The 25,392-nt window shown below is 47.6% G+C and overlaps 2 protein-coding genes across 8 annotated transcripts; both read left to right on the top strand.

The window, feature by feature from the left end:
* Window positions 1–232: 232 nt before the first annotated feature.
* LOC137317429 (NACHT, LRR and PYD domains-containing protein 12-like) lies at window positions 233–16,691 on the top strand. 3 transcript variants are annotated; one of them, XM_067980775.1, is made up of 7 exons: window positions 233–328; window positions 2,406–2,572; window positions 6,433–6,526; window positions 8,448–8,539; window positions 10,145–10,313; window positions 10,419–10,484; window positions 16,013–16,691. In XM_067980775.1, the coding sequence occupies exons 3-7, from the start codon at window positions 6,463–6,465 to the stop codon at window positions 16,687–16,689; spliced, it is 1,068 nt and encodes a 355-aa protein (XP_067836876.1). In that variant the 5' UTR covers window positions 233–328; window positions 2,406–2,572; window positions 6,433–6,462; the 3' UTR covers window positions 16,690–16,691. The 3 variants fall into 3 exon arrangements, with proteins under 3 accessions (XP_067836876.1, XP_067836874.1, XP_067836875.1); XM_067980773.1 differs by having other exon boundaries at window positions 8,448–8,614; XM_067980774.1 differs by lacking the exon at window positions 233–328 and adding an exon at window positions 360–437 and having other exon boundaries at window positions 8,448–8,614.
* Window positions 16,692–17,810: 1,119 nt separating this feature from the next.
* On the top strand, window positions 17,811–25,193 carry LOC137317428 (NLR family CARD domain-containing protein 3-like). Of its 5 annotated transcripts, none has more exons than XM_067980769.1 (5): window positions 17,811–18,690; window positions 20,244–20,330; window positions 20,496–20,666; window positions 21,411–21,578; window positions 21,751–25,193. In XM_067980769.1, the coding sequence occupies exons 1-5, from the start codon at window positions 17,822–17,824 to the stop codon at window positions 21,836–21,838; spliced, it is 1,383 nt and encodes a 460-aa protein (XP_067836870.1). In that variant the 5' UTR covers window positions 17,811–17,821; the 3' UTR covers window positions 21,839–25,193. The 5 variants fall into 5 exon arrangements, with proteins under 5 accessions (XP_067836870.1, XP_067836868.1, XP_067836872.1 ...); XM_067980767.1 differs by lacking the exon at window positions 21,411–21,578 and adding an exon at window positions 20,823–20,993; XM_067980771.1 differs by lacking the exons at window positions 20,496–20,666; window positions 21,411–21,578 and adding an exon at window positions 20,823–20,993.
* The last annotated feature ends 199 nt before the right edge of the window (window positions 25,194–25,392 follow it).

Raw genomic sequence — 25,392 nt, 5'->3', positions numbered from 1 at the left:
CACGCTCCCGGCCCGCGCTGTTTCGGTTTAACGGCCGAGCAGCTTTCAAATCAGCCACCACGTGACCCCGGGCCGCCGTCCCCCGCCCCTCGCGGTCAGTGAATGGAGCTTGGGGCGGGGCCGAGCCCCGATTGGTGAGCGGGGATGTCAATCAGCGGGTTCCGACCCAATCGCAGGGGCGGACTCGAGGAGGGGGCGTTAATTGAGGCCGAATATCCGAAGTGCGCATGCCCCGACCCTCCAATCCCCGAATGGAGCGGAGTCGGCGGAGAAGAAGGCGGTTTGATGGGAAAATGGCGGCGGAGGCGGAGAAAGAGTGAGAGATAGGGTGAGTGTGCGGGACTGGGGGCCGCTGCTAGTGAGGGAGGCTGTATCCCCCTCACCCCCCGCGGACGGACGGAGCCGCCGCCCTGTGGATGGAGGGAGCGGGCGGGCGGGTGAGTGAGGGGAGCTTGAGATGAGCGGGCGGTCGGTCTCGGTGATCTCCCCCCTCCCTCCGGAGATGGCGGGGCGCGGGGAGATCTGTGGATCGGAGATTAGATCAGCCCGGGTCCCGGGACTGAGAGCCGGAGCTCCTTTAATCAAAACCCCGGCCCCGGGGATTGAATAAACTCCCGGGAAAAACAATCAGAGAGAAGGAGGAACTGAGGGGGGGGGGGTCTCAGTATTTGATGAACTGAGGGGGGGGGGTCTCAGTATTTGATGAACTGAGGGGGGGGGTCTCAGTATTTGATGAACTGAGGGGGGGGGTCTCAGTATTTGATGAACTGAGGGGGGTCTCAGTATTTGATGAACTGAGGGGGGGGGTCTCAGTATTTGATGACTGAGGGGGGGGTCTCAGTATTTGATGAACTGAGGGGGGGGTCTCAGTATTTGATGAACTGAGGGGGGGGGGTCTCAGTATTTGATGAACTGAGGGGGGGGGTCTCAGTATTTGATGAACTGAGGGGGGGGTCTCAGTATTTGATGAACTGAGGGGGGGGGTCTCAGTATTTGATGAACTGAGGGGGGGGTCTCAGTATTTGATGAACTGAGGGGGGGGGGTCTCAGTATTTGATGAACTGAGGGGGGTGGTCTCAGTATTTGATGAACTGAGGGGGGGGTCTCAGTATTTGATGAACTGAGGGGGGGGTCTCAGTATTTGATGAACTGAGGGGGGGGTCTCAGTATTTGATGAACTGAGGGGGGGGTCTCAGTATTTGATGAACTGAGGGGGGGGGGGTCTCAGTATTTGATGAACTGAGGGGGGGGGTCTCAGTATTTGATGAACTGAGGGGGGGGTCTCAGTATTTGATGAACTGAGGGGGGGGGGGGGTCTCAGTATTTGATGAACTGAGGGGGGGGGTCTCGGTATTTGATGAACTGAGGGGGGGTCTCAGTATTTGATGAACTGAGGGGGGGGTCTCAGTATTTGATGAACTGATGGGAGGGGGTCTCGGTATTTGATGAACTGATGGGAGGGGGTCTCGGTATTGTTCAGTCAATCGAGTGCGGGTTTGGGGGCCACTCGGAGGGAAGGATCAGGATCAGACTGTGCGGTTCTGGGGGTCACTCGGAGGGAAGGATCAGGATCAGACTGTGCGGGGCTGGGGTCACTCGGAGGGAAGGATCAGGATCAGACTGTGCGGGACTGGGGGCCACTCGGAGGGAAGGATCAGGATCAGACTGTGGGACTGGGGGCCACTCGGAGGGAAGGATCAGGATCAGACTGTGTGGGACTGGGGGCCACTCGGAGGGAAGGATCAGGATCAGACTGGGGGCCACTCGGAGGGAAGGATCAGGATCAGACTGTGCGGGACTGGGGGCCACTCGGAGGGAAGGGGGGGATCAGGATCAGACTGTGCGGGACTGGGGGCCACTCGGAGGGAAGGATCAGGATCAGACTGCGGGACTGGGGGCCACTCGGAGGGAAGGGGGGGATCAGGATCAGACTGTGCGGGACTGGGGGCCACTCGGAGGGAAGGGGGGATCAGGATCAGACTGTGCAGGACTGGGGGCCACTCGGAGGGAAGGGGGGATCAGGATCAGACTGTGCGGGACTGGGGGCCACTCGGAGGGAAGGGATGGATCAGGATCAGACTGTGCGGGACTGGGGGCCACTCGGAGGGAAGGATCAGGATCAGACTGTGCGGGACTGGGGGCCACTCGGAGGGAAGGGGGTGGATCAGAATCCAGAGGAAAATATGATCCTAAAAACAGGGGTGGCACATGGAGAGGGAATTGCCTCAAACTGGGGCAGGAGAATGAAACGATCACATATTGTGGTCGGGATGGTGAAGAGACATGGAATGTGGGAACAGAGTTCCTCAAACAGTGTATTAAATTCAATATTTAAGGAAAAGTGTAGATTAGATTCTCCTTCACACCGTCAATATTGATCTCATTTTCTGCCCCGCCATAATTAGATATCCTGGTGAATGACGGAGTGATTGAGAAAAGTCCACAGCTGGAAGTAAACAGGGATTGTAGACTGAGGAACAACAGCAGGTGAATCAGCACAGGATTGTGAGAGCAGCAACCAGAGAGAATCCTTCCGATTCAAAAAGCTTCCATAGATCGACTGAGGAGAAAGGTAAGAGAAAGTCCCATTTACTCAGATAAACACTGGTCCTGTAGACAGTCCACAAAGGTTACAAGGTAATGGGGGAAATGGTGAGAATGAGACTGGGAGAGTCTGATCACCGAGTACAATTATCCAGCATGAGGCCGTGCAATGAAACGTGAAGTGAGATCAGTTTCTGTCTCAAAACACACAGTCACAAATGAATCTTGTGTGTGTTTTAGAGAAAAGGGGTTTGATCTAAGAGGTGACTCCAGTCTGAGGCAGTGCCTAGCAGATATACAGTGTCTCCCCGCCCCCAGCACCAACTCGGAAAGAACCCACCTTTATAGCCCCGATAATATCGATATTACACTGTGAGTTAAGGTAGTGCCAGACAGTGTTACCGAATTCAAATATATTTCCTATCCAACAGTCAAAATAAATCAACTTAAAATTCGGAACTGGATATTGGGTTTAACTTAATGTTATTTCCCATCAGTAAATCTATTTCTGGATTTAACAATTGTAGTTGAATTAAATGATTATCATTTAAATATAAACTGGTGATAAAATGATGCGTAAATCTTATTTAATGATTTGTAAAATTTCTTCCAATTGATTATTCTGATACAAAGCACAAAATAATGTTCTGGGTGATCACATGATCCAGCTCCCGGCCTCGGCCGAGGGTTCTTTTTATTAAACTGAGAGCGATGTTTGTCCCGATACAATCCAGATTCATTTCCCTGCTCTTTGATTTGATAGAAGTGTTCAAAATCATGGCGATTTAGATAAAGTAAATAAAGAGAAACTGTTCCCATTGGTGGAAGGATCAAAAACCAGAGGACACACATTAAAGGTGATTGGCGAAAGAACCACATTCAGTGAGTTTAATGATCTGGAATGCACTGCCTGACAGGGTGGTGGAAGCAGATTCAATAATAAATTTCAAAAGCGAATTGGATAAATTGTGTAAGGGAAAATATTTGCAGACCTGCGTGGAATGAGCGGGGGAATGGGACGAACTTGAATGCTCTTACAAAGAGCTGGCACAGGCTCGATGGCCTGAATGGCCACCTTCGATGCTGTAATCATTCCATTATTCTATCCAATTCCCTTTTGAAAGTTACTATTGAATCTGCTTCCACCACCCGTTCAGGTAGTGCATTCCAGATCATAATATCTGGCCACATCAAAATGAAAATCTCTTCATTTCCCCCACCCCCCCGCCCTGGTTCTTTTGTCAATTATCTTAAATCTGTGTCCCCTGGTTATCGACACATATTAATCTTAAAAGCCTTTTTCTAACCATCCGTTTATCGATTAATAAATATCTTTAATCTAACTTAACAGGTATAAATAGAGGACCGTGTTTTAATATGTGATTTTAAAACATCACTGAGACAGGTCCTTTAGATTAAAGTACAAGTCTGGCGTGTAAAGTTACTTTCATATTATAAAGAGATCATTTTCAGTAATACCATTGTTAAGAAATGGCGGGGTTATAATATGTGTTCTATGAAAAACAAATATAATTGCAGCGACACAAAGTTCAAAACACTTCTTTCCATTTGCCGGCTGTAAGTTGTCAGCGAGCTCAAGGAACGGAAACGAGATCTGTTGCATCGCCCCCCTCTGCTGACTGAGGTTTGTAACCTGGAGACTTGGGGGGTAAAGTAGATCTGTTGCATCGCACGCCTCTGCTGACGGCGGTTTGTCATCTGGAGACTAGGGGGTAAAGTAGATCTGTTGCATCGCCCCCTTCTGCTGGCGACGGTTTGTAACCTGGAGACTGGAGGGTAAAGTCAATCTCCCCTCTTTCTCTCATCACACACACGGTTCTGGGTGGAAACCAGATGGTGATCAGAATTAAAGATAAAACCTAATGCAGAGAATCAATCAACACCAAATGCGGGTGACCCCATTATTCTCAGGTGGATGTTAGGGTCGAATTGTAACCCAGATCTACTTTAATCAAAAAGCACTGGGATTGAAGAAGCCTTCTGGTAAAAAAAATCACACTGAAGGGGGAACTGAGTGGGTCTCAACATTTATGCCCGAGTGACACAAAGTAAAAGCAAAATGCTGAAACTCGCAGAGACAGAAGCGAAAATTTTCCGTTTGTGGGAACCTCACTTCCTCCAACTTTGGATCGATATGAGGAAGAGGTTTCTGATCCTTTGCCCCGAGACGCCACTTGCTGTGTCTGATCCAACCTGTGATATGGACACGTGTCTTCTGGCAATTTAACTTGTTCAATCCCAGTCTGTGCCGGATTTTACAAATCGTTGATGGTTAAAGGTCGGGTTTCATCATCCTGGCACTTCTCTCCACACAAAACACTCAGTCACTCACTGATGTTCAGAGGCATCTTCTCTCTCTCACACGCATTGATGTTCAGAGGCATCTTCTCTCTCTCACACGCATTGATGTTCAGAGGCATCCTCTCTCTCTCACACTCATTGATGTTCAGAGGCATCCTCTCTCTCTCACACTCATTGATGTTCAGAGGCATCCTCTCTCTCTCACACTCACTGATGTTCAGAGGCATCCTCTCTCTCTCACACTCACTGATGTTCAGAGGCATCCTCTCTCTCTCACACTCACTGATGTTCAGAGGCATCCTCTCTCTCTCACACTCACTGATGTTCAGAGGCATCCTCTCTCTCTCACACTCACTGATGTTCAGAGGCATCCTCTCTCTCTCACACTCATTGATGTTCAGAGGCATCCTCTCTCTCTCACACTCATTGATGTTCAGAGGCATCCTCTCTCTCTCACACTCATTGATGTTCAGAGGCATCCTCTCTCTCTCACACTCACTGATGTTCAGAGGCATCCTCTCTCACTGTCTCTCTCACAGGGTACACTGCCATCGTGTGGTGACACAATGCCTTCCCCAAAGTGTGTGACACTGTATCATCACCCGTTTGTTTCACACTCCACCCAATGACATTAGACAGGAACAGGAGGATGCCGTTCAGCCCCTCGAACCTGTCCCGTCACTCTATTAGATCGTAACCGATCTGTACCTCAACTCCATTTCCCGCCTTAGCTGCATGTCACCTTAATATACCTAATAAAAGGGTAGATTTCATTACCTGTTACTTTGTGCTGAAAACAGAATCTGACCCTATTGGGGAACTGGAAACCAGGGACACAGACAGACTCAGTGAGTGAGGAAAACTGTGGGAGATGGTGTTTTATGTGGGCAAGTGTGAGGTCATCCACTTTGGATCAGAAAAAGACACATTCCCCTTTGTGTCTGGAGAGGCCCCGAGAGATGTTTCCCCTCAATTCCCCACCAACTATCGATAGTTTCAGTGATTGGGTTTATCCTAAGACGAAGAGTGGGCCGTATTTCTGGTCATTCATTCCTTTCTGGTGCAAAAACACAAAAGGAAACGTGGCTCCGCCGAAGCTAACAAAAGAGATTAAGGATAGATTCAAAGAAGAGTCATATAAAGTTACCAGAAAAAGCAGCAAACCTGAGGATTGGGAGCAGTTTAGAATTCAGCGAAAAAGGACCAAGATGATTAAGAGGAAAAACAGAGTATGAGAGTAAACGTGGAAGGAACATAAAAGTGGACTGTAAAATCTTCTACAAGTATTTAAAAAGAAAAAGATTAGTGAAGACAAATGTGAGTCCATCACGGTCAGAAGCGGGAGAATTTATGGTGGAGAACAAGGACTCAGTGGGTTTCACTGGGCAGCTGTCTGTTTCACACCTGATGTGGAACGTTGATCATAACACTCGTGAAATGCTCAATCCCAGAGCTAACAAATGTTGTACTGATGGGGGAGGAGGGACTTGGTATCATGTTTAACAAGGCAACGCTCTCCTCATTTTAATATTTCTGTCTAACTTCATATTAATATATTTATTACAGAGCATCAGAATCTGGGAATCTGTCACCACCATGGCTGAAGGTTCAAATAGGGGAGGAGATCCAACATCTTCAACAAGAATGAGAATGGACACAGGTAGGTTCAGAAAATTCATCAAAATATAATTTCTGACCTCACAAAGGGTCCAGATCACGAGCAGGAACCTGCAGCTCACCACAGGAAGAGGTAACAGCACAGATACTGTGCAGATAGAGGGAAGTGAGTGACCATCCAGAGGGACAGTGCAGTCACAGGTGGAGGGATCTCCTGAGTACTGGAACTGTCCAATAGATAACTGGTGTTGGGTACTGTAAGGTGGATAGAGACAGTGTCTCAGAGGATTAACAGTGTGAGACCGGGGGGAGCAGGTGGACACCCCGAGTGGGGCAGGGGTGAGAGGCAGGTGGGGCACAGCAATAGGAAAGCGATAGTGGTGGGAGATTCTATAGTCTGGGGAATATACAGACTCTTCTGCAGCCCTGAGCAGGTTCCAAATGGTAAGTTGCCTCCCTGGTGTCAGAGGGAAAAATTTCCAGGAACAGGTGGGACGATCTCTGGAAAGGAAAGGGGAGCAGAGAATAGTCATGGTCGGACCCAATAACATGGATAGAAATACGATTATACAGGTAATATTGAAACTGAGGCTCGACACATTAAACAAGGCCTTCAGGTGTTGATCTCTGGATTGTTTTACGGTGGGCCACTTAAAGAGGGAAATATGCGGCAGGTCAATGTGTGGCTGGAGCAGGAGGGAAGGGTTCACGGTCTTGGGGATAGAGTGAGTTCAGGGAGAAGGGAAGGGACGGTCACGGTCTGAACCGAGCAACAATGATTTTACAGACTGGGTGAATGGAGCAGGAGGGAAGTGTTCACGGTCTTGGGGATAGAGTGAGTTCAGGGAGAAGGGAAGGGACGGTCACGGTCTGAACCGAGCAACAATGATTTTACAGACTGGGTGAATGGAGCAGGAGGGAAGGGTTCACGGTCTTGGGGATAGAGTGAGTTCAGGGAGAAGGGAAGGTACGGTCACGGTCTGAACCGACCAACAATGGTTTTACAGACTTGGTGAAAGGAGCAGCGGGAAGGTTTCAGTTGATATGACTGGAGGGGGGGAACTATCTGGATCTGAGATTTAAGCGTGGAATTAATAAAACTGTTGGGGCAGGAACAGATGATTTATGAAGTAATGAAATGATATTGGCAGGAAAAAGGGTAGGAGGTTTTTAAGTATTGAGAGATAAAGTTATGGATGTCGAGGGGGGAAAGAAAAACGAATTATAGGTAAATTACCCCCAAAATCGGAGTTTGGATTCAGTTTTATGTCTGTGAATGTACAAATCATTCCAAACACATTTGGAAAGTCAGAATCATAAGAGATATGGTCCAGGAGCTATCAGACCACATGGTTTAGGTTTACACGGATTCAGCGAAATCTTCCTGGTTATATCATTTTGCGGGGAGATTAATGAAGATTCTAACACTGATGGTGTTGGTGGGAATGTCGGTGTACTGGAGGAGGATGTCAGAGATAACTAGAGAAGGATTTGGATCTGAGAAAAATAGTCAAAGTGAAGAAGCCAATGGACCGACAACCAATGCGGTTAAATGAAGTCAGGGAGGAGACTTTGGATATATAAACGGATTAGAAAGAGACAAAGAAATGTATCTGTTCAAGAGGGAGAGAAGGTAAACCCGGTAACTGGAGATCAATTAGTGTACGTCAGCAGTGGGCAAACTCCTCGAATCTGTAATTCCAGGTTGAATTAGTGAACATTTAGAGATACAGGGGATGATCAGGGGAGGCTGGAACTGATTCGCTGTAGACAAGTCGTGTTTCACATATTTAAACACCGGTTTTTAAGAATTGACTGTACGGAACGATGGAAGGCAGCACATGCGGTGTATATGGGTTTTCAGAAGGTGTTTGATGATGTGACAGGAGGCTTCAGCCGTTTGGTATAAGAGGAAATGTAGCCGCCCGGATAATGTGTTTAGTTTTCTCCATTTTTGTTCACAGGTCTGAACACTGCAATCACTGAGTTCCTGACAAAGTGCGACGATTACCAGCTGTTCCAGTTGACGAAATTCTACCGGGACAGACTTGAACAGGTGATTGAAGAGGGGTTGGAGGGACTCAGTCTCATGTTAACAGGCGAGGACCATTTCAATGGGCAGGAATATCACGTAAGTGGAATGGACACAGAATGAGTTTGGATTATTTAAATGTAACAGAAGTGACAGAATATCACATCTTAGAATCATAGAATGTTACAGAACAGAAACAGGCCAAATAGGGAAGAAATGGATAAAACTGAAAATATTTGAATCTGAACCAATGATAGGAAGAGATGATAATACCGAATGGATCAGTCAATATCTGTACAGAGAAAGACAAGGGAAACGACAACAGCAACATGCATTTATATCACGCGTTTAACATAATAATTCGTCCCAAGGTGCTTCATAGGAGCGATTATCAAACAAAATTTGACACCGAGCCACATGAGATATTCAGAGAGGTGATCAAAAGCTTGGTCAAAGAGGCGGGTTTTGAGGAGCGTCTTAAAGGAAAGGAGAGCGAGGTAGAGAGGCGGAGACGTTTAGGGAGGGAACTTTCAGAGCTTGTGGACTCGGCAGTTGAAGGCACGGCCACCAATGATGGAGCAACGACAATCGGGGATGCACAAGAGGTCAGAATTGGAGGAGTGCAGAGATCTGAGGGGTTTGTAGGGCTGGAGGAGGTGACAGAGATAAGGAGAGGCAAGGACATGGTAGGATTTGTGCACAAGGATGAGAATTTTAAAATCGATCAGTTTCCGGATCGGGAGCCAATGTAGGTCAGCTAGCACAGGGGTGTTGGATGAATGGGACTTGGTGTGAGTTAGGCTGTGGGAAGCAGAGTTTTGGATGAGCTCAAATTTACGGAGGCTGGAAGGTGGGAGGCCGGCCAGGACACCATTGGAATGGTGGAGTGTGGAAGTGACAAAGGGATGGTTTCGGTCTTCCCAATATTTAATTGGAGGAAATTTCCTCCGGATGCAACTATTCCGATGCTCTCCTGGCCGGCTTCCCATCCTCCGCTTTCTGTAAACTTCAACACATCCAAAACGCTGCTGCCTGTAACCTGTCCCTCCCCCGTCCCGCTCACCCCTCACTCCTGTGCTCGTTCACCTATCGCAGTTCTCGAATGACTTCAATTTTAAATTCCCATCCTCCTGTTTAAATCACTTCAAGGTCCTGCCCCTCACTAGAATTCTCTCTTGCTCTGACTCTGGCATCTTGTGCCTCTCCCCATCGCCCTACCAGCGGTGGCCGAGCATTCCGCAGTTTTTGGACCCAGGCTCTGTAATTCACTCCCTAAAATCCTCCGCCTCTCTATCTCTCTCTTCTCTTTAAAATTTGATTCTTTATCCAGCTTTTGGTCATCCCTAATAATATGCCCTCCTTTGTCTCAGGCCCATTGTATGATTCCACTCCTGTGAATCGCCGTGGGACATTTTTCTATATTAAAGGTGCTGTGTTGTTGTTGTTGATGAATCAAGATGTTTACAGAATATTTTGCCCATGTTCAGAATGGATCAGAACCCGGCCCAGTGATTACTTTGTGTTCAATATAAACTGGGTGATCCCATCACGGAGCAGCTCCTCTCCTTCTGATTCTCAGTCTTTGTCTTTCACTCCACTCCTCAATATATTCATTATTATTCTTTACAGAAAGTCACTGAGCTCGCGGAGAAGGGAAACAGGGCGGCAAGTTCCAAACTTCTCCTAAATCTGGTGATGGAGAAAGGCTCCCGGGCCCGAAGGGTGATGTGGGAATCCTTTGTGAAAATGCACAGATTACCAAAGTTGGATAAAATACTGAAAGAGATGCAGGAACTTGGTACGGTAAAATCACACACTGAATTCAATTTCAGATTGAAACACTGCAGAATTTACTATAATATTACACAGATCTGATTTCATGAAAGCTCATTGATTTAAACAGGTCCTGATCCATTTGATTATATGAACATCGGACGAGGTTTATCTGAAATACCCAGTCACCTGAAAGGTAAGTGATGAAATGGAGATTTCAAACCGTTTATTCCACTTCTGAGAATCAGAATGTTTGATTGTAGTTTTTTGTTTTGAGATTGTCAGAATCTTGGAATCAGAAGTTCAAAGGGTGGAGGAAACAGAAAAAAAGTTAATTTTCATTTGTTGTTAATCCTGTGAAACCGCATGCATCTGGCAGGATCCTAATACACTGCAGCACTTCATACACATCTGTGAGGTGCCCTGGCATCGCAGGAAAAGAATGTTTTGCGTAGCTTGAAGTTAAAAGTCACTCCGAGTTTTGAATTATTAGTGAGTTTGTATTACTCCAATTAATCCAACTACATACACACCTGGCAGGATCCTGATACACTGTGAATCCCCATACACACCTGGCAGGATCCTGATACACTGTGAATCCCCACACACACCTGGCAGGATCCTGATACACTGTAAATCCCCACACACAAAAGGCAGGATCCTGAAACACTGTGAATCCCCACACACCAGGCAGGATCCTGATACACTGTGAATCCCCATACACACCTGGCAGGATCCTGATACTCTGAATCCCCATACACACCTGGCAGGATCCTGATACTCTGAATCCCCATACACACCTGGCAGGGTCCTGAAACACTGTGAATCCCCACACACCAGGCAGGATCCTGATACACTGTGAATCCCCATACACACCTGGCAGGATCCTGATACACTATGAATCCCCAGACACACCTGGCAGGATCCTGATAAACTGTCAATCCCCACACACACCAGGCAGGATCCTGATACACTGTGAATCCCCATACACACCTGGCAGGATCCTGATACACTGTGAATCCCCATACACACCTGGCAGGATCCTGATACACTGTGAATCCCCATACACACCTGGCAGGATCCTGATACACTGTGAATCCCCATACACACCTGGCAGGATCCTGATATACTGTGAATCCTCATACACACCTGGCAGGATCCTGATACACTGTAAATCCCCATACACACCTGGCAGGATCCTGATACACTGTGAATCCCCATACACACCTGGCAGGATCCTGATACACTGTCAATCCCCATACACACCTGGCAGGATCCTGATACACTGTGAATCCCCAGACACACCTGGCAGGATCCTGATATACTGTGAATCTCCGTACACACCTGGCAGGATCCTGATACACTGTCAATCCCCATACACACCAGGCAGGATCCTGATACACTGTCAATCCCCATACACAGCTCCGATGTGCCGCACAGATGTTCTGGGCTCACAATTAATGAGCAGTGCCATGAGCCAGACGTTATGGGTTACCTGCTCCCCGGGAAATCTGCCCACCATCAACTGTAGGGAAAGAGGTGGAGAAATGCGAAACATTAAAATGTTTTCATTTCACAGAACAGAATGAGACATCAAAGTTTTCAATCTGCTCTGAGAAGATGTACAGATGTTCACACAATTGATCATTAATCCTTGGAGGATTGTGAGGGAAAGACAATGTTCAGGGTAATTAGGAAGTTATGGGCTTGATTTAGAATGGCAATGAAAGAGAGAACCTAATTCTACTCAAATAATAGTCCTTTAACGCAGGATCTTTTTAGACCCAATATAATGACTAATGGAAACAGATTTGTAATTTCCCAAACCTGCATTATAGGAAATTGAGACCAAAATGAAACAATGGAGTATAATTATTGGGAGAACAGTTGAAATGAACTGTGAATGTTTTCTGCACTAACATTACACTGAATGATGTGGGCAGTAATTCTCATTCTAATCGGTGACATGAAAGGACTGTTCGAAAAACACATTCAATGTCGGTGTGAAACTGCTGAAAAATTGTTGACAATTTCTGAAACACAATATAACAGGAGAATGATGAGGGATAGGAAAAGGCCATTTGGCCCAATTAAGCCTGTCCCTGTTAGAGAGATGACCCCACCTCCCCCTCCTCTCAGTGTATCCACAGAAACACGTTCAATTATCTCTTCACCCCACTTACACTGTCCCTTTAGTGTCCTTCCCATGCCCTCGGGCCCTTTGGGTGAGAAAATTACCCTGACTTCCCTTCTCCATTATTAATTATTTTGTGAGCCTGTTTCCTGCACTAATGTTCTGAATTCCATTAAAACATTTCAATACCAAAGTTTCTTGCCCAAACAAAATACATCAAACCCTCTCGCCATTCCCTCAACCTGAACTCTAATATCTTAAATCATCTTTCTGATTCCCCTCTGTACCTTCAGAATGGCAGTAATCCATACCTGTGATCAAATGACTATAGAAGTACAGGTAATACCACACATAACCAACCCGAGTCCCGTTTCTAAAAGTTTCCCCACCACCGAGGTTAAACAGAGGGACTTCTGTCTATTCACAGTCTGTCCCTCTCCCAGTGCCCACAATATCCCAGATAACCTGCCAGAGGTCTGATACAATGATATTGGGACTTCTGTTAAGAAACGGAGAGGTTTAGGGAGGGAATTCCAGAGTTTAGGGCCTAGGCAGCTGAAGGCAAATCCACCAGTGGCGGAGTGATGGAAATCGGGGAGGCGCAAGATGCAAGAATTGGAGGATCACAGGACTGGAGGAGATCACAGAGACAGGGAGGGGCGAGGGCCATGAAGGGATTTTAAAATACGAATGAGAATTTTAAAATAGAGTCTTCCGAACCGGGAGTCAATGTAGATCAGTGTGCACAGGGGTGATGGGTGACCGGGTCTTGGTGCGCGTTGGATACGAGCTCAAGTTTACAGAAGGTGGGAGGCTGGTCAGGGGAGCCTTTGAACAGTTGAGTCTTGAGGTAATAGAGACATTCATGGGGGTTTCAGCAGCAAATGGGCTGAGTGGGTAGAGGAGGCGGGTGATATGGAGGTGAAAGAAGGCGGTCTATGTGATGGAGAGGGTGAGGGGACGGAACCTTTTCTCAGGGTCAAAGTGGAATTTCTGTCCATTCACAGTCTGTCCGTCTCCCAGTGCCCACAATATCCCAGATAACCTGCCCGAGGCCTGATATAATATCAGTGGGACTTCTGTCCATTCACTGTCTGTCCGTCTCCCAGTGCCCACAATATCCCAGATCACATGCACGAGGTCTGATACAATAACAGTGGAACTTCTGCCCATTCACAGTCTGTCCCTCTCCCAGTGGCCACAATATCCCAGATAACCTGCCCGAGGACTGATACAATAAGAGTGGGACTTCCGTCCATTCACAGTCTGGCCCTCTCCCAGTTCCCACAATATCCCAGATAACATGCGCAAGGTCTGATACATTAACAGTGGGACTTCTGTCCATTCACAGTCTGTCCCTCTCCCAGTGCCCACAATATCCCAGATAACCTGCACAAGGTCTGATACAATAACAGTGGAACTTCTGCCCATTCACAGTGTCCCTCTCCCAGTGGCCACAATATCACAGATAACCTGCACAAGGTCTGATACAATAACAGTGGAACTTCTGTCCATTCACAGTCTGTCCCTCTCCCAGTGCCCACAATATCCCAGATAACCTGCCCATGGTCTGATACAACAACAGTGGAACTTCTGTCCATTCGCAGTCTGTCCCTCTCCCAGTGCCCACAATATCCCAGATAACCTGCACAAGGTCTGATACAATAACAGTGGAACTTCTGCCCATTCACAGTCTGTCCCTCTCCCAGTGGCCACAATATCCCAGATAACCTGCCCGAGGACTGATACAATAACAGTGGAACTTCTGTCCATTCACAGTCTATCCCTCTCCCAATGCCCACAATATCCCAGATAACCTGCCCGAGATCTGATACATGAACAGTGGGACTTCTGTCCATTCACAGTCTGGCCCTCTCCCAGTTCCCACAATATCCCAGATAACATGCGCAAGGTCTGATACATTAACAGTGGGACTTCTGTCCATTCACAGCCTGTTCCTCTCCCAGTGCCCACAATATCCCAGATAACCTGCACAAGGTCTGATACAATAACATTGGGACTTCTGTCCATTCACAGTCTGTCCCTCTCGAATTCACACAATATCCCAGATAACCTGCACAAGGCCTGATACATTAACAGTGGGACTTCTGTCCATTCACAGTCTGTCCCTCTCCCAATGCCCACAATATCCCAGATAACCTGCACAAGGTCTGATACAATAACATTGGGACTTCTGTCCATTCACAGTCTGTCCCTCTCCCAATGCCCACAATATCCCAGATAACCTGCCCGAGATCTGATACATGAACAGTGGGACTTCTGTCCATTCACAGTCTGTCCCTCTCCCAATGCCCACAATATCCCAGATAACCTGCACAAGGCCTGATACATTAACAGTGGGACTTCTGTCCATTCACAGTCTGTCCCTCTCCCAGTGCCCACAATATCCCAGATAACCTGCCCATGGTCTGATACAACAACAGTGGAACTTCTGTCCATTCACAGTCTGTCCCTCTCCCAGTGCCCACAATATCCCAGATAACCTGCCCATGGTCTGATACAACAACAGTGGAACTTCTGTCCATTCGCAGTCTGTCCCTCTCCCAGTGCCCACAATATCCCAGAGAACCTGCACAAGGTCTGATACAATAACAGTGGAACTTCTGCCCATTCACAGTCTGTCCCTCTCCCAGTGGCCACAATATCCCAGATAACCTGCCCGAGGACTGATACAATAAGAGTGGGACTTCCGTCCATTCACAGTCTGGCCCTCTCCCAGTTCCCACAATATCCCAGATAACATGCGCAAGGTCTGATACAATAACATTGGGACTTCTGTCCATTCACAGTCTGTCCCTCTCCCAATGTCCACAATATCCCAGATAACCTGTCCGAGATCTGATACATGAACATTGGGACTTCTGTCCATTCACAGTCTGTCCCTCTCCCAATGTCCACAATATCCCAGATAACCTGTCCGAGATCTGATACATGAACATTGGGACTTCTGTCCATTCACAGTCTGTCCCTCTCCCAATGTCCACAATATCCCAGATAACCTGTCCGAGATCTGATACAATAACAGTGGAACTTCTGTCAACTCACAGTCAATCCCTCTCCCAATGCACACAATATCCCAGATAACCTGCCCGAGGTCCGATACAATAAGAGTGAAACATCTGCCCATTCACAAGCTATCCCTTTCCGACTGATACCCAATACCCCAATTCCCATTTCTGCAACAGGTCAGCACCACTGACGGTTTCATAAATTATTCCACGAGAACCTCTAGTTTCGTATAAAAGAATCACGTTTGGATTTGTAACGAGATGTCCATGGTACAGGGCAGGGCTGATAGTATTAATCATCAGAGGGAAAATATCACCTTCATAGAAATCTCCATGTTCAGTAAATATTAGAATCAAGTGAGGATTTGAAACTTTTCTCAGCCATTATTCACTTTCAAGCGAGGTTTCCAGTAATAGAGTTTAATTTCCTGCTCGCACCTCTATTGAAGCTGGGAGTTCAATTTCGGAACATTTTACTGAATAGTAAAGTGATATTGAGAATTTGTTTTTATGTTAATACAACTACCATTGAGAATCACTTTCTGTCTGTTCAAATTGAAGATGTTCAACAGAAACACAAGGAAAGACTCCGGGTCCAAACTGAAACACTGAGAGTGAACACGATCCTAATAAAGGAGAAGGTTAAGATTTTCCAGCTGGTCACTCTATACACTGAGCTAACGGTCATTTCTACTGTTCGAGATCGGACACTTGTAGAACATGAACTGCTGGCAAGAGGCCGAGACCATGAAGAGTGGAGAGAGAAACATCTCCGGAGAGAACTGGAAAAAATCCGAACTGACCAATTGTTCGAGAGCAGTTTTTCCCGGAGAAAATCCAAATCTGGGAGTTCAGCAGCAGTGAGTGGAGTCGCGGGGATTGGAAAAACAACAATGGTACAAAAGATTGTTTATGACTGGGCCACTGGGAAAATATACCCACACTTTCAATTTGTTTTCAGTTTTAAATTCCTGGATTTGAACGCAATTAACTGTAGAATAAACCTGAGGAATCTGATACTAGATCTGTATCCTTACTTTAGGAATATTCTGGGAGAGCTCTGGAAGAACCCAGAGGGATTACTGTTTATATTCGATGGTTTAGATGAATTCAAGGACAGTATCGATTTTGATAACAATCGGATAAATACAGAGGCTGATTATATGTGCACAGATCCTGAAGACCGGTGTGAAGTGTCTGACATTGTGTACAGTTTAATACAGCACAAGCATGGTTAGTAAGTTTGCAGATGACATCAAGATTGGTGGCATTGTGGACAGTGAAGAAGGTTATCTGGGATTGCAACGGGATCTTGATCAATTGGGCCAGTGGGCCGATGAATGGCAGATGGAGTTTAATTTAGATAAATGTGAGGTGATGCATTTTGGTAGATCGAATCGGGCCAGGACCTACTCCGTTAATGGTAGGGCGTTGGGGAGAGTTTTCGAACAAAGAGATCTAGGAGTACAGATTCATAGCTCCTTGAAAGTGGAGTCACAGGTGGATAGGGTGGTGAAGAAGGCATTCGGCATGCTTGGTTTCATTGGTCAGAACATTGAATGCAGGAGTTGGGATGTCTTGTTGAAGTTGTACAGGGCATTGGTGAGGCCACACTTGGAATACTGTGTACAGTTCTGGTCCCCCTATTATAGAAAGGATATTATTAAACTAGAAAGAGTGCAGAAAAGATTTACTAGGATGCTACCGGGACTTGATGGTTTGACTTACAGGGAGAGGTTAGACAGACTGGGACTTTTTTCCCTGGAGAGTAGGAGGTTATGGGGTGATCTTATAGAAGTCTATAAAATAATGAGGGGCATAGATAAGGTCGATAGTCAAAATCTTTTCCCAAAGGTAGGGGAGTCTATAACGAGGGGGCATAGATTTAAGGTGAGAGGGGAGAGATACAAAAGGGTCCAGAGGGGCAATTTTTTCACTCAAAGGGTGGTGAGTGCCTGGAACGAGCTGCCAGAGGCAGTAGTAGAGGCGGGTACAATTTTGTCTTTTAAAAAGCATTTGGACAGTTACATGGGTAAGATGGGTATAGAGGGATATGGGCCAAGTGCAGGAAATTGGGACTAGCTTAGTGGTATAAACTGGGCGACATGGACATGTTGGGCCGAAGGGCCTGTTTCCATGTTGTAACTTCTATGATTCTATGATTCTAAGCTGCTCCCAGGATGTTCAGTGCTATTGACCAGCCGCCCCACTGCATTACATTTATTGGAAAAGGCTGAGATCAGTGTCTGGGCTGAAATCCTGGGATTTGTTGGTGAAGAACGGAAGGAATATTTCAACAAGTATTTTGAAGATCAGACGGTGGCAGCAGCTGTTTTCAAACATGTGGAGGAGAACGAGATCCTGTACACCATGTGTTACAACCCTTCCTACTGCTGGATCCTCGGTCTGTCACTGGGTCCCTTCTTCACACAAAGAGACAGGAAACAGCAGCGAGTTCCCAAGACCATCACCCAACTATATTCCTACTATATTTACAACATTCTGAAAAACCATGGCCGAGAGATTGAATCCCCCCGTGATGTGTTACTGAAGGCCGGTGAGATGGCCTTCACTGGAGTCTCCGAGAAGAAGATTGTGTTTAGAAATGGAGATTTGATCAAGTACAATCTGCAACCTTCCCAGTTCCTGTCTGGGTTCATGATGGAACTTTTGGAGAGAGATGATTCTGCCCAGAGTGTGGTTTACACATTCCCGCACCTCACCATCCAAGAGTTTGTAGCTGCACTCGCACGATTCCTGACTCCAGATCCAGGGGACATCCGGAAACTCCTCAGTGAAGCCCACAGCAAGGAAGATGGGCGATTTGAGATATTTCTCCGTTTTGTTGTTGGTCTCTCCTCCTCACAGTCAGCTCGGCCCCTGGAGGAGTTTCTGGGTCCATTTCTTCATCAAACGATCTGCGGAGTGATTGACTGGGTGAAGGAGAAGGTTGAAGGACAGATTGGAAAGACAGAGAGTGAAACTGGGAAAAGGAACCTCCTGAACACATTCCACTACCTGTTTGAGTCTCAAAATAAAACACTGGCTCGGGTCACAGTGGGATCGATGGAAACACTAACATTTAGTGGATTGCGACTGACCCCGATTGACTGTGCGGTGCTGTCTCATGTCATTGGACTCTGTGATACAATAAAACACCTCGATCTACAGAAATGCTCCATCCAGTGTGAAGGACTCCAGCGGCTGGGACCCGCACTGCACAAATGCCAGGTGTTGAGGTAACTGTTTATTTGTCTCTAACTGTTAGGCCAATTGTAAAACAGGCACAAATTTTATTGTTGCTCCATAATGAAGGGAAACAAACAGTTCTGTTAAACCAGAGAGAAGCAGATTCAACCCAAACATGACAAATGATAAGAGGATCGGTTAGTAATTCCCTAAGGACTGAAGAATCTAAAATTGATCCTTGTGAACGAGTCGGGATTTTACAGTCTTTATCGGATCAGTAAATACAGGTCACTGAAAGAGTCTGATAATTTAATTGCATTAAATAATATTTATTGCTGTTTTTTTCTTACTGTCGGAGATACGCCCATTGAAGAGATTTCTTCTCACTATTACTTCCACGTTGGCCAACACTAACTGAGCAGTCTGTGTGTCGGAGCATCCCTCCCTCTTACCGAGGTGTGGGTGCAGGTGACACCGGACTGTCAACGTGTGCAGGAGAGGGAAGCAGAAACTCCAATCATTCAGTAACAAAGAGCAAAACACAGCTTTCGGGCACACACCCGTCAATGGGCGGGCTGAGCTTTCCCCTTTGGACGTCGGTATGTTATCTTAACTCATCAATGACACTGCCCTTCACACTCTCCAATACATCCACCATCTCTTCACCCAGCTGGCAGCACTCGTGCCTCTGAGTCAGAAGGTTGTGGATTCAGGCCCCTCGCTCATTAATCCAGGCCGACACTTCAGTGGGATTTGTGAACTAAAATCTGCCGGTAAAAAGGTTCCAATCGAACGGGTTGTGGGATATGAGCCCAGGAGTACAGACACACACCGGCCAGCGGTGAGGCCCCACACACAGCGGGAGGCTCCTGGGTGAACCAGGGGCAGTGTCGGGAATTACCCATAATCTGCCCTCATTTGTGAGAGGCTCTGTTCGGCGACGGAACTTCAGAAAATTCCCAAGAACTGTCAGGCCCGTTACACCTGAACTAAATGTAGAGCCAGTTTAATGTGATAAAACAGAGAGACTCCCCTCCCCTATAATCTCGGAGTGCAGGGACATTGAAAACTTGTAACAGAACACAATAAACGTTCCTTGTGACATAAAATCCTGTGGGACGGATTTTACAGCAGCAGTTAGCGTCGTTTCACAATATAACTCACCCCGAGATATTATACAGATTAATATAATACTGCATAAAGTACAGATAATCACCGCTTTATCATTTAATTCGGGGAAAATCGCCCCATTCCCATAAAATCTGGAATTTAAGAAGCAGCAGAAATGAGAGAAGTTTCCCCAAACATGACGGGACCGGTCACTGACATCCAGGAGGGTAATTCTGATCATCAGGGGATGAGACCGGAATAAGGGACATTTAAAGGCTTCACACAGACAGCAGTTTATTTAATAAATACATTTACTGACAGTCCCTGAATATATGGAGCGTCGGACAGAGTGCGATTCATTGTCAGTGACAGGGAAATCTGGTTATTAATTTCCAAAAGATTTTTCAGTGTTTCCTGTAATATCAGAGAAAAATTGTATCAGATCGTGGATTGGATTCAGTTTGTTTCTCACTCTCGGTCTGTTTGTGTTTAGACTGGGGAGCAATAAACTGGGAGATTCAGGAGTGAAACTATTGTCTGAGGCTCTGAGGAACCCGCACTGTAAAATACAGGAACTGGAGTAAGTATCAGACTGTGTGAGATTGTGTTTATAATAACTGGATGCTGGGCACTGTATATTAATGTCAGTATAAGTAATAATAATACAAATAAATACTGGGAATTTACTCTGATTCCTGTTATCTCTGATCGTCTCTGTCTCTTCCTTTCTCACTCTGATCTGCAGGTTATGTGATAACGATCTCACAAATTCCTGTATCAAGGATCTTTCCTCCGCTCTCAGGACAAACCGGTCACTTACGGGTCTCGACCTGAGCAATAATAAACTGGGAAATTCAGCAGTGAAACTACCGTCTGAGGCTCTGAGGAACCCGGACTGTAAAATACAGAAACTGGGGTAAGTACCAGATTGTGTATATTAATTGGATGCTGAACATGGTACATGAATGTCAGTATCAGTCATAATAATATAAATAAATACTGGGAATTTACTCTGATTCCTGTTATCTCTGTTCGTCTCTGTCTATCTCCAATTTCTTTCTCTGATCTCCAGGTTATGGGGTAATGATCTCACAGATTCTTGTAGCGAGGATCTCTCCTCCGCTCTCAGTGCAAACCTGTCACTGACGGTTCTCAACCTGAGTTATAATAAACTGGGAGATTCAGGAGTGAAACTACTGTCTGCGGCTCTGAGGAACCCGGACTGTAAAATACAGGAACTGGAGTATCACTGTGAGATTGTGTTTATAATAACTGGATGTCTGACGCTGTATATTATTAGTAGTATCAATAATAGTGTTTTTAATAAACACTGTACTTTATTATCGGTGCCAGTAATAGTGTTATTAATAAACACTGTACATTATTAATGTCAGTAATAGTGTTATTAATGAGCACTACTTTATTAGTATTAGTAATCGTGTTAAACACTGTACATTATTAGTATCAGTAATAGCGTTATTAAATTCTGTACATTATTATTGTCAGTAATAGTGTTATTAATAAACACTGTACATTATGATTAGTATCAGTAGTAGTGTTACTAATAATGTACAGTGTTTATTAATATCAGTATCAGTGTTATTAATAAACACTCAGGATTCACCCTGATTCCTGTTATTTCTCTTTCTCTGATCCCCAGTCTGACTGATGTCGGTCTCACAGATTCTTGTACCGAGGATCTCTCCTCCGCTCTCAGCACAAACCGGTCACTGACGGATCTGTCCCTGGGATCAAACTCCTTCACAGACCGATCTGTCCCCGCTCTCCGCTCCCTCATACTGACCCGCAAGAGTCTGGAGCGGATCGGGTGAGTGTTTGTGTTAATGTTTAATGTAATAAATAAAATATCAGTGGGATTCAGTCCCTTTTATGGGTAATATTTATCTGTAATTATTATTGAAATATTAACCCCAGTCTCCCTGTTATTTACACTGTTGTTCAATCTGTTTTTTTCCTGTTTAATCTTTAATCTGTTTCAGGCTGTCATTGAATCAGTTCTGTCCAAACGGAAAGAGAAACCTGGAGTCACTGCGGGAATCCAGACCCGGACTGAGAGTGGAAATATGAACATTTCAATTTATAACCATTCCTGGTCTCATGATATGAGTATTTTTGGCCGATTCTCTGTCCCTCCCCTTTAACCGGCCGCGCTCCAGGTTTAAATCCGAACGGCCCTTTAACGGTTTCCAGCTCGAGCTGAGCGAGCGTCGTCTCCCATTGTGACGTCAGAGGCCCAGCGACAGGGTCACGAGACTCAGTCACCCGGTCCCCCAGCGCTGATTCTGCCGGATATCCGGGGCTGGATGGTCCCCAATGGGGCACTGGGTCAATGTACAGACAGGAAGGGCCCAGGGTGGGGCTCAGTCTGGGCTGCAGTGGGACACTGGGTCAATGTACAGACAGGAAGGGCCCAGGGTGGGGCTCAGTCTGGGCTGGAGTGGGACACTGGGTCAATGTACAGACAGGAAGGGCCCAGGGTGGGGCTCAGTCTGGGCTGCAGTGGGGCACTGGGTCAATGTACAGACAGGAAGGGCCCAGGGTGTGGCTCAGTCTGGGCTGCAGTGGGACACTGGATCAATGTACAGACAGGAAGGGCCCAGGGTGGGACTCAGTCTGGGCTGCAGTGGGACACTGGGTCAATGGACAGACAGGAAGGGCCCAGGGTGGGGCTCAGTCTGGGCTGCAGTGGGACACTGGGTCAATGTACAGACAGGAAGGGCCCAGGGTGGGGCTCAGTCTGGGCTGCAGTGGGACACTGGGTCAATGTACAAACAGGAAGGGCTCAGGGTGGGGCTCAGTCTGGGCTGCAGTGGGACACTGGGTCAATGTACAGAGAGGAAGGGCCCAGGGTGGGGCTCAGTCTGGGCTGCAGTGGGACACTGGGTCAATGTACAGACAGGAAGGGCCCAGGGTGGGGCTCAGTCTGGGCTGGAGTGGGACACTGGGTCAATGTACAGACAGGAAGGGCCCAGGGTGGGGCTCAGTCTGGGCTGCAGTGGGGCACTGGGTCAATGTACAGACAGGAAGGGCCCAGGGTGGGGCTCAGTCTGGGCTGCAGTGGGGCACTGGGTCAATGGACAGACAGGGAGGGCCCAGGGTGGGACTCAGTCTGGGCTGCAGTGGGGCACTGGGTCAATGGACAGACAGGAAGGGCCCAGGGTGGGACTCAGTCTGGGCTGCAGTGGGGCACTGGGTCAATGCACAGACTGGAAGGGCCCAGGGTGGGGCTCAGTCTGGGCTGCAGTGGGACACTGGGTCAATGTACAGACAGGAAGGGCCCAGGGTGGGGCTCAGTCTGGGCTGCAGTGGGACACTGGGTCAATGTACAAACAGGAAGGGCTCAGGGTGGGGCTCACATCTGGGCTGCAGTGGGACACTGGGTCAATGTACAGAGAGGAAGGGCCCAGGGTGGGGCTCAGTCTGGGCTGCAGTGGGACACTGGGTCAATGTACAGACAGGAAGGGCCCAGGGTGGGGCTCAGTCTGGGCTGGAGTGGGACACTGGGTCAATGTACAGACAGGAAGGGCCCAGGGTGGGGCTCAGTCTGGGCTGCAGTGGGGCACTGGGTCAATGTACAGACAGGAAGGGCCCAGGGTGTGGCTCAGTCTGGGCTGCAGTGGGACACTGGATCAATGTACAGACAGGAAGGGCCCAGGGTGGGACTCAGTCTGGGCTGCAGTGGGACACTGGGTCAATGGACAGACAGGAAGGGCCCAGGGTGGGGCTCAGTCTGGGCTGCAGTGGGGCACTGGGTCAATGGACAGATAGGAAGGACCCAGGGTGTGGCTCAGTCTGGGCTGCAGTGGGACACTGGATCAATGTACAGACAGGAAGGGCCCAGGGTGGGACTCAGTCTGGGCTGCAGTGGGGCACTGGGTCAATGTACAGACAGGTAGGGCCCAGGGTGGGGCTCAGTCTGGGCTGCAGTGGGACACTGGGTCAATGGACAGACAGGAAGGGCCCAGGGTGGGACTCAGTCTGGGCTGCAGTGGGGCACTGGGTCAATGCACAGACAGGAAGGGCCCAGGGTGGGGCTCAGTCTGGGCTGCAGTGGGACACTGGGTCAATGTACAGACAGGAAGGGCCCAGGGTGGGGCTCAGTCTGGGCTGCAGTGGGACACTGGGTCAATGTACAAACAGGAAGGGCTCAGGGTGGGGCTCAGTCTGGGCTGCAGTGGGACACTGGGTCAATGTACAGACAGGAAGGGCCCAGGGTGGGGCTCAGTCTGGGCTGCAGTGGGACACTGGGTCAATGGACAGACAGGAAGGGACCAGGGTGGGACTCAGTCTGAGTTGCAGTGGGACACTGGGTCAATGTACAGACAGGAAGGGCCCAGGGTGGGGCTCAGTCTGGGCTGCAGTGGGACACTGGGTCAATGTACAGACAGGAAGGGCCCAGGGTGGGGCTCAGTCTGGGCTGGAGTGGGGCACTGGGTCAATGTACAGAGAGGAAGGGCCCAGGGTGGGGCTCAGTCTGGGCTGCAGTGGGACACTGGGTCAATGTACAGACAGGAAGGGCCCAGTGTGGGGCTCAGTCTGGGCTGCAGTGGGACACTGGGTCAATGTACTGACAGGAAGAGCCGAGGGTGGGGCTCAGTCTGGGCTGCAGTGGGACACTGGGTCAATGTGCAGACAGGAAGAGCCCAGGGTGGGGCTCAGTCTGGGCTGCAGTGGGACACTGGGTCAATGTACAGACAGGAAGGGCCCAGGGTGGGGCTCAGTCTGGGCTGCAGTGGGACACTGGGTCAATGTACAGAGAGGAAGGGCCCAGCGTGGGGCTCAGTCTGGACTGCAATGGGACACTGGGTCAATGTACAGACAGGAAGGGCCCAGGGTGGGTCTCAGTCTGGGCTGCAGTGGGACACTCGGTCAATGTTGGATCAATGTTCATCGGAATACCAGGGACTTCCCATGTCTTCTTGTGTTCGTGTTGCTGGATCTGTTCCGTCCACTAAAATGGGCAGAGGGGTCCATCTCATCGTTAAAAGCAACAGTCAATTGAAAATAAAATCAGTCAGAGTAGAAAACGAGCTGCCAATTCACTATCGCCCGTTTTGCTCTCACGCGCGGGGTGAATTTATTCTCTCCTCGATTCCTTCGGCTGGCGATCATCTTGTGGGGTAAATTGTCAGATATCTTAATACTGAATCCTAAATTAATCTCACCAATCTGCAGTCGTGTCAGACACTGATCTGAACTATAATGTGATAATCAGTGATCCAGCTAATGCTGAATTACGGTGATACTCTCAGCTACTTTTACAATCGGTTATTCATTGTTTTAAGTATCTGCCTATTAATTATGTTTTTTAATTCTCAGATGGCCCTGTCTACAACTGTTTATATGTATTATTATTGGTATACTCAAAGTTTAAATAATGATAATTATGAATTCCAAGTCAATAAATCGCTGTTGTGCATGATTTTCCCTCTGCCTTCTTTGAAGATTTGGTCAGAAAGTGTTAATCCATTCACTCAGCAGTTTGTGGGGATCCGAATTAATGGTCGGTGAGGTGAACTCATCCAATCTGAGCTGGGAGATCGAAGACAGTTCAGCGAGCAACATGAGGCATCATTCACTTCTCGACATGGGTCACAATCGAACAGGAACATGTTAAACCG

The sequence above is a fragment of the Heptranchias perlo genome, unplaced genomic scaffold, assembly GCF_035084215.1.
Source record: "Heptranchias perlo isolate sHepPer1 unplaced genomic scaffold, sHepPer1.hap1 HAP1_SCAFFOLD_62, whole genome shotgun sequence".
In the NCBI taxonomy this organism is placed as follows: Eukaryota; Metazoa; Chordata; class Chondrichthyes; order Hexanchiformes; family Hexanchidae; genus Heptranchias; species Heptranchias perlo.
Note: the sequence above shows the minus strand (reverse complement) of the source record. Positions and strands in the feature narration are given on the sequence as shown.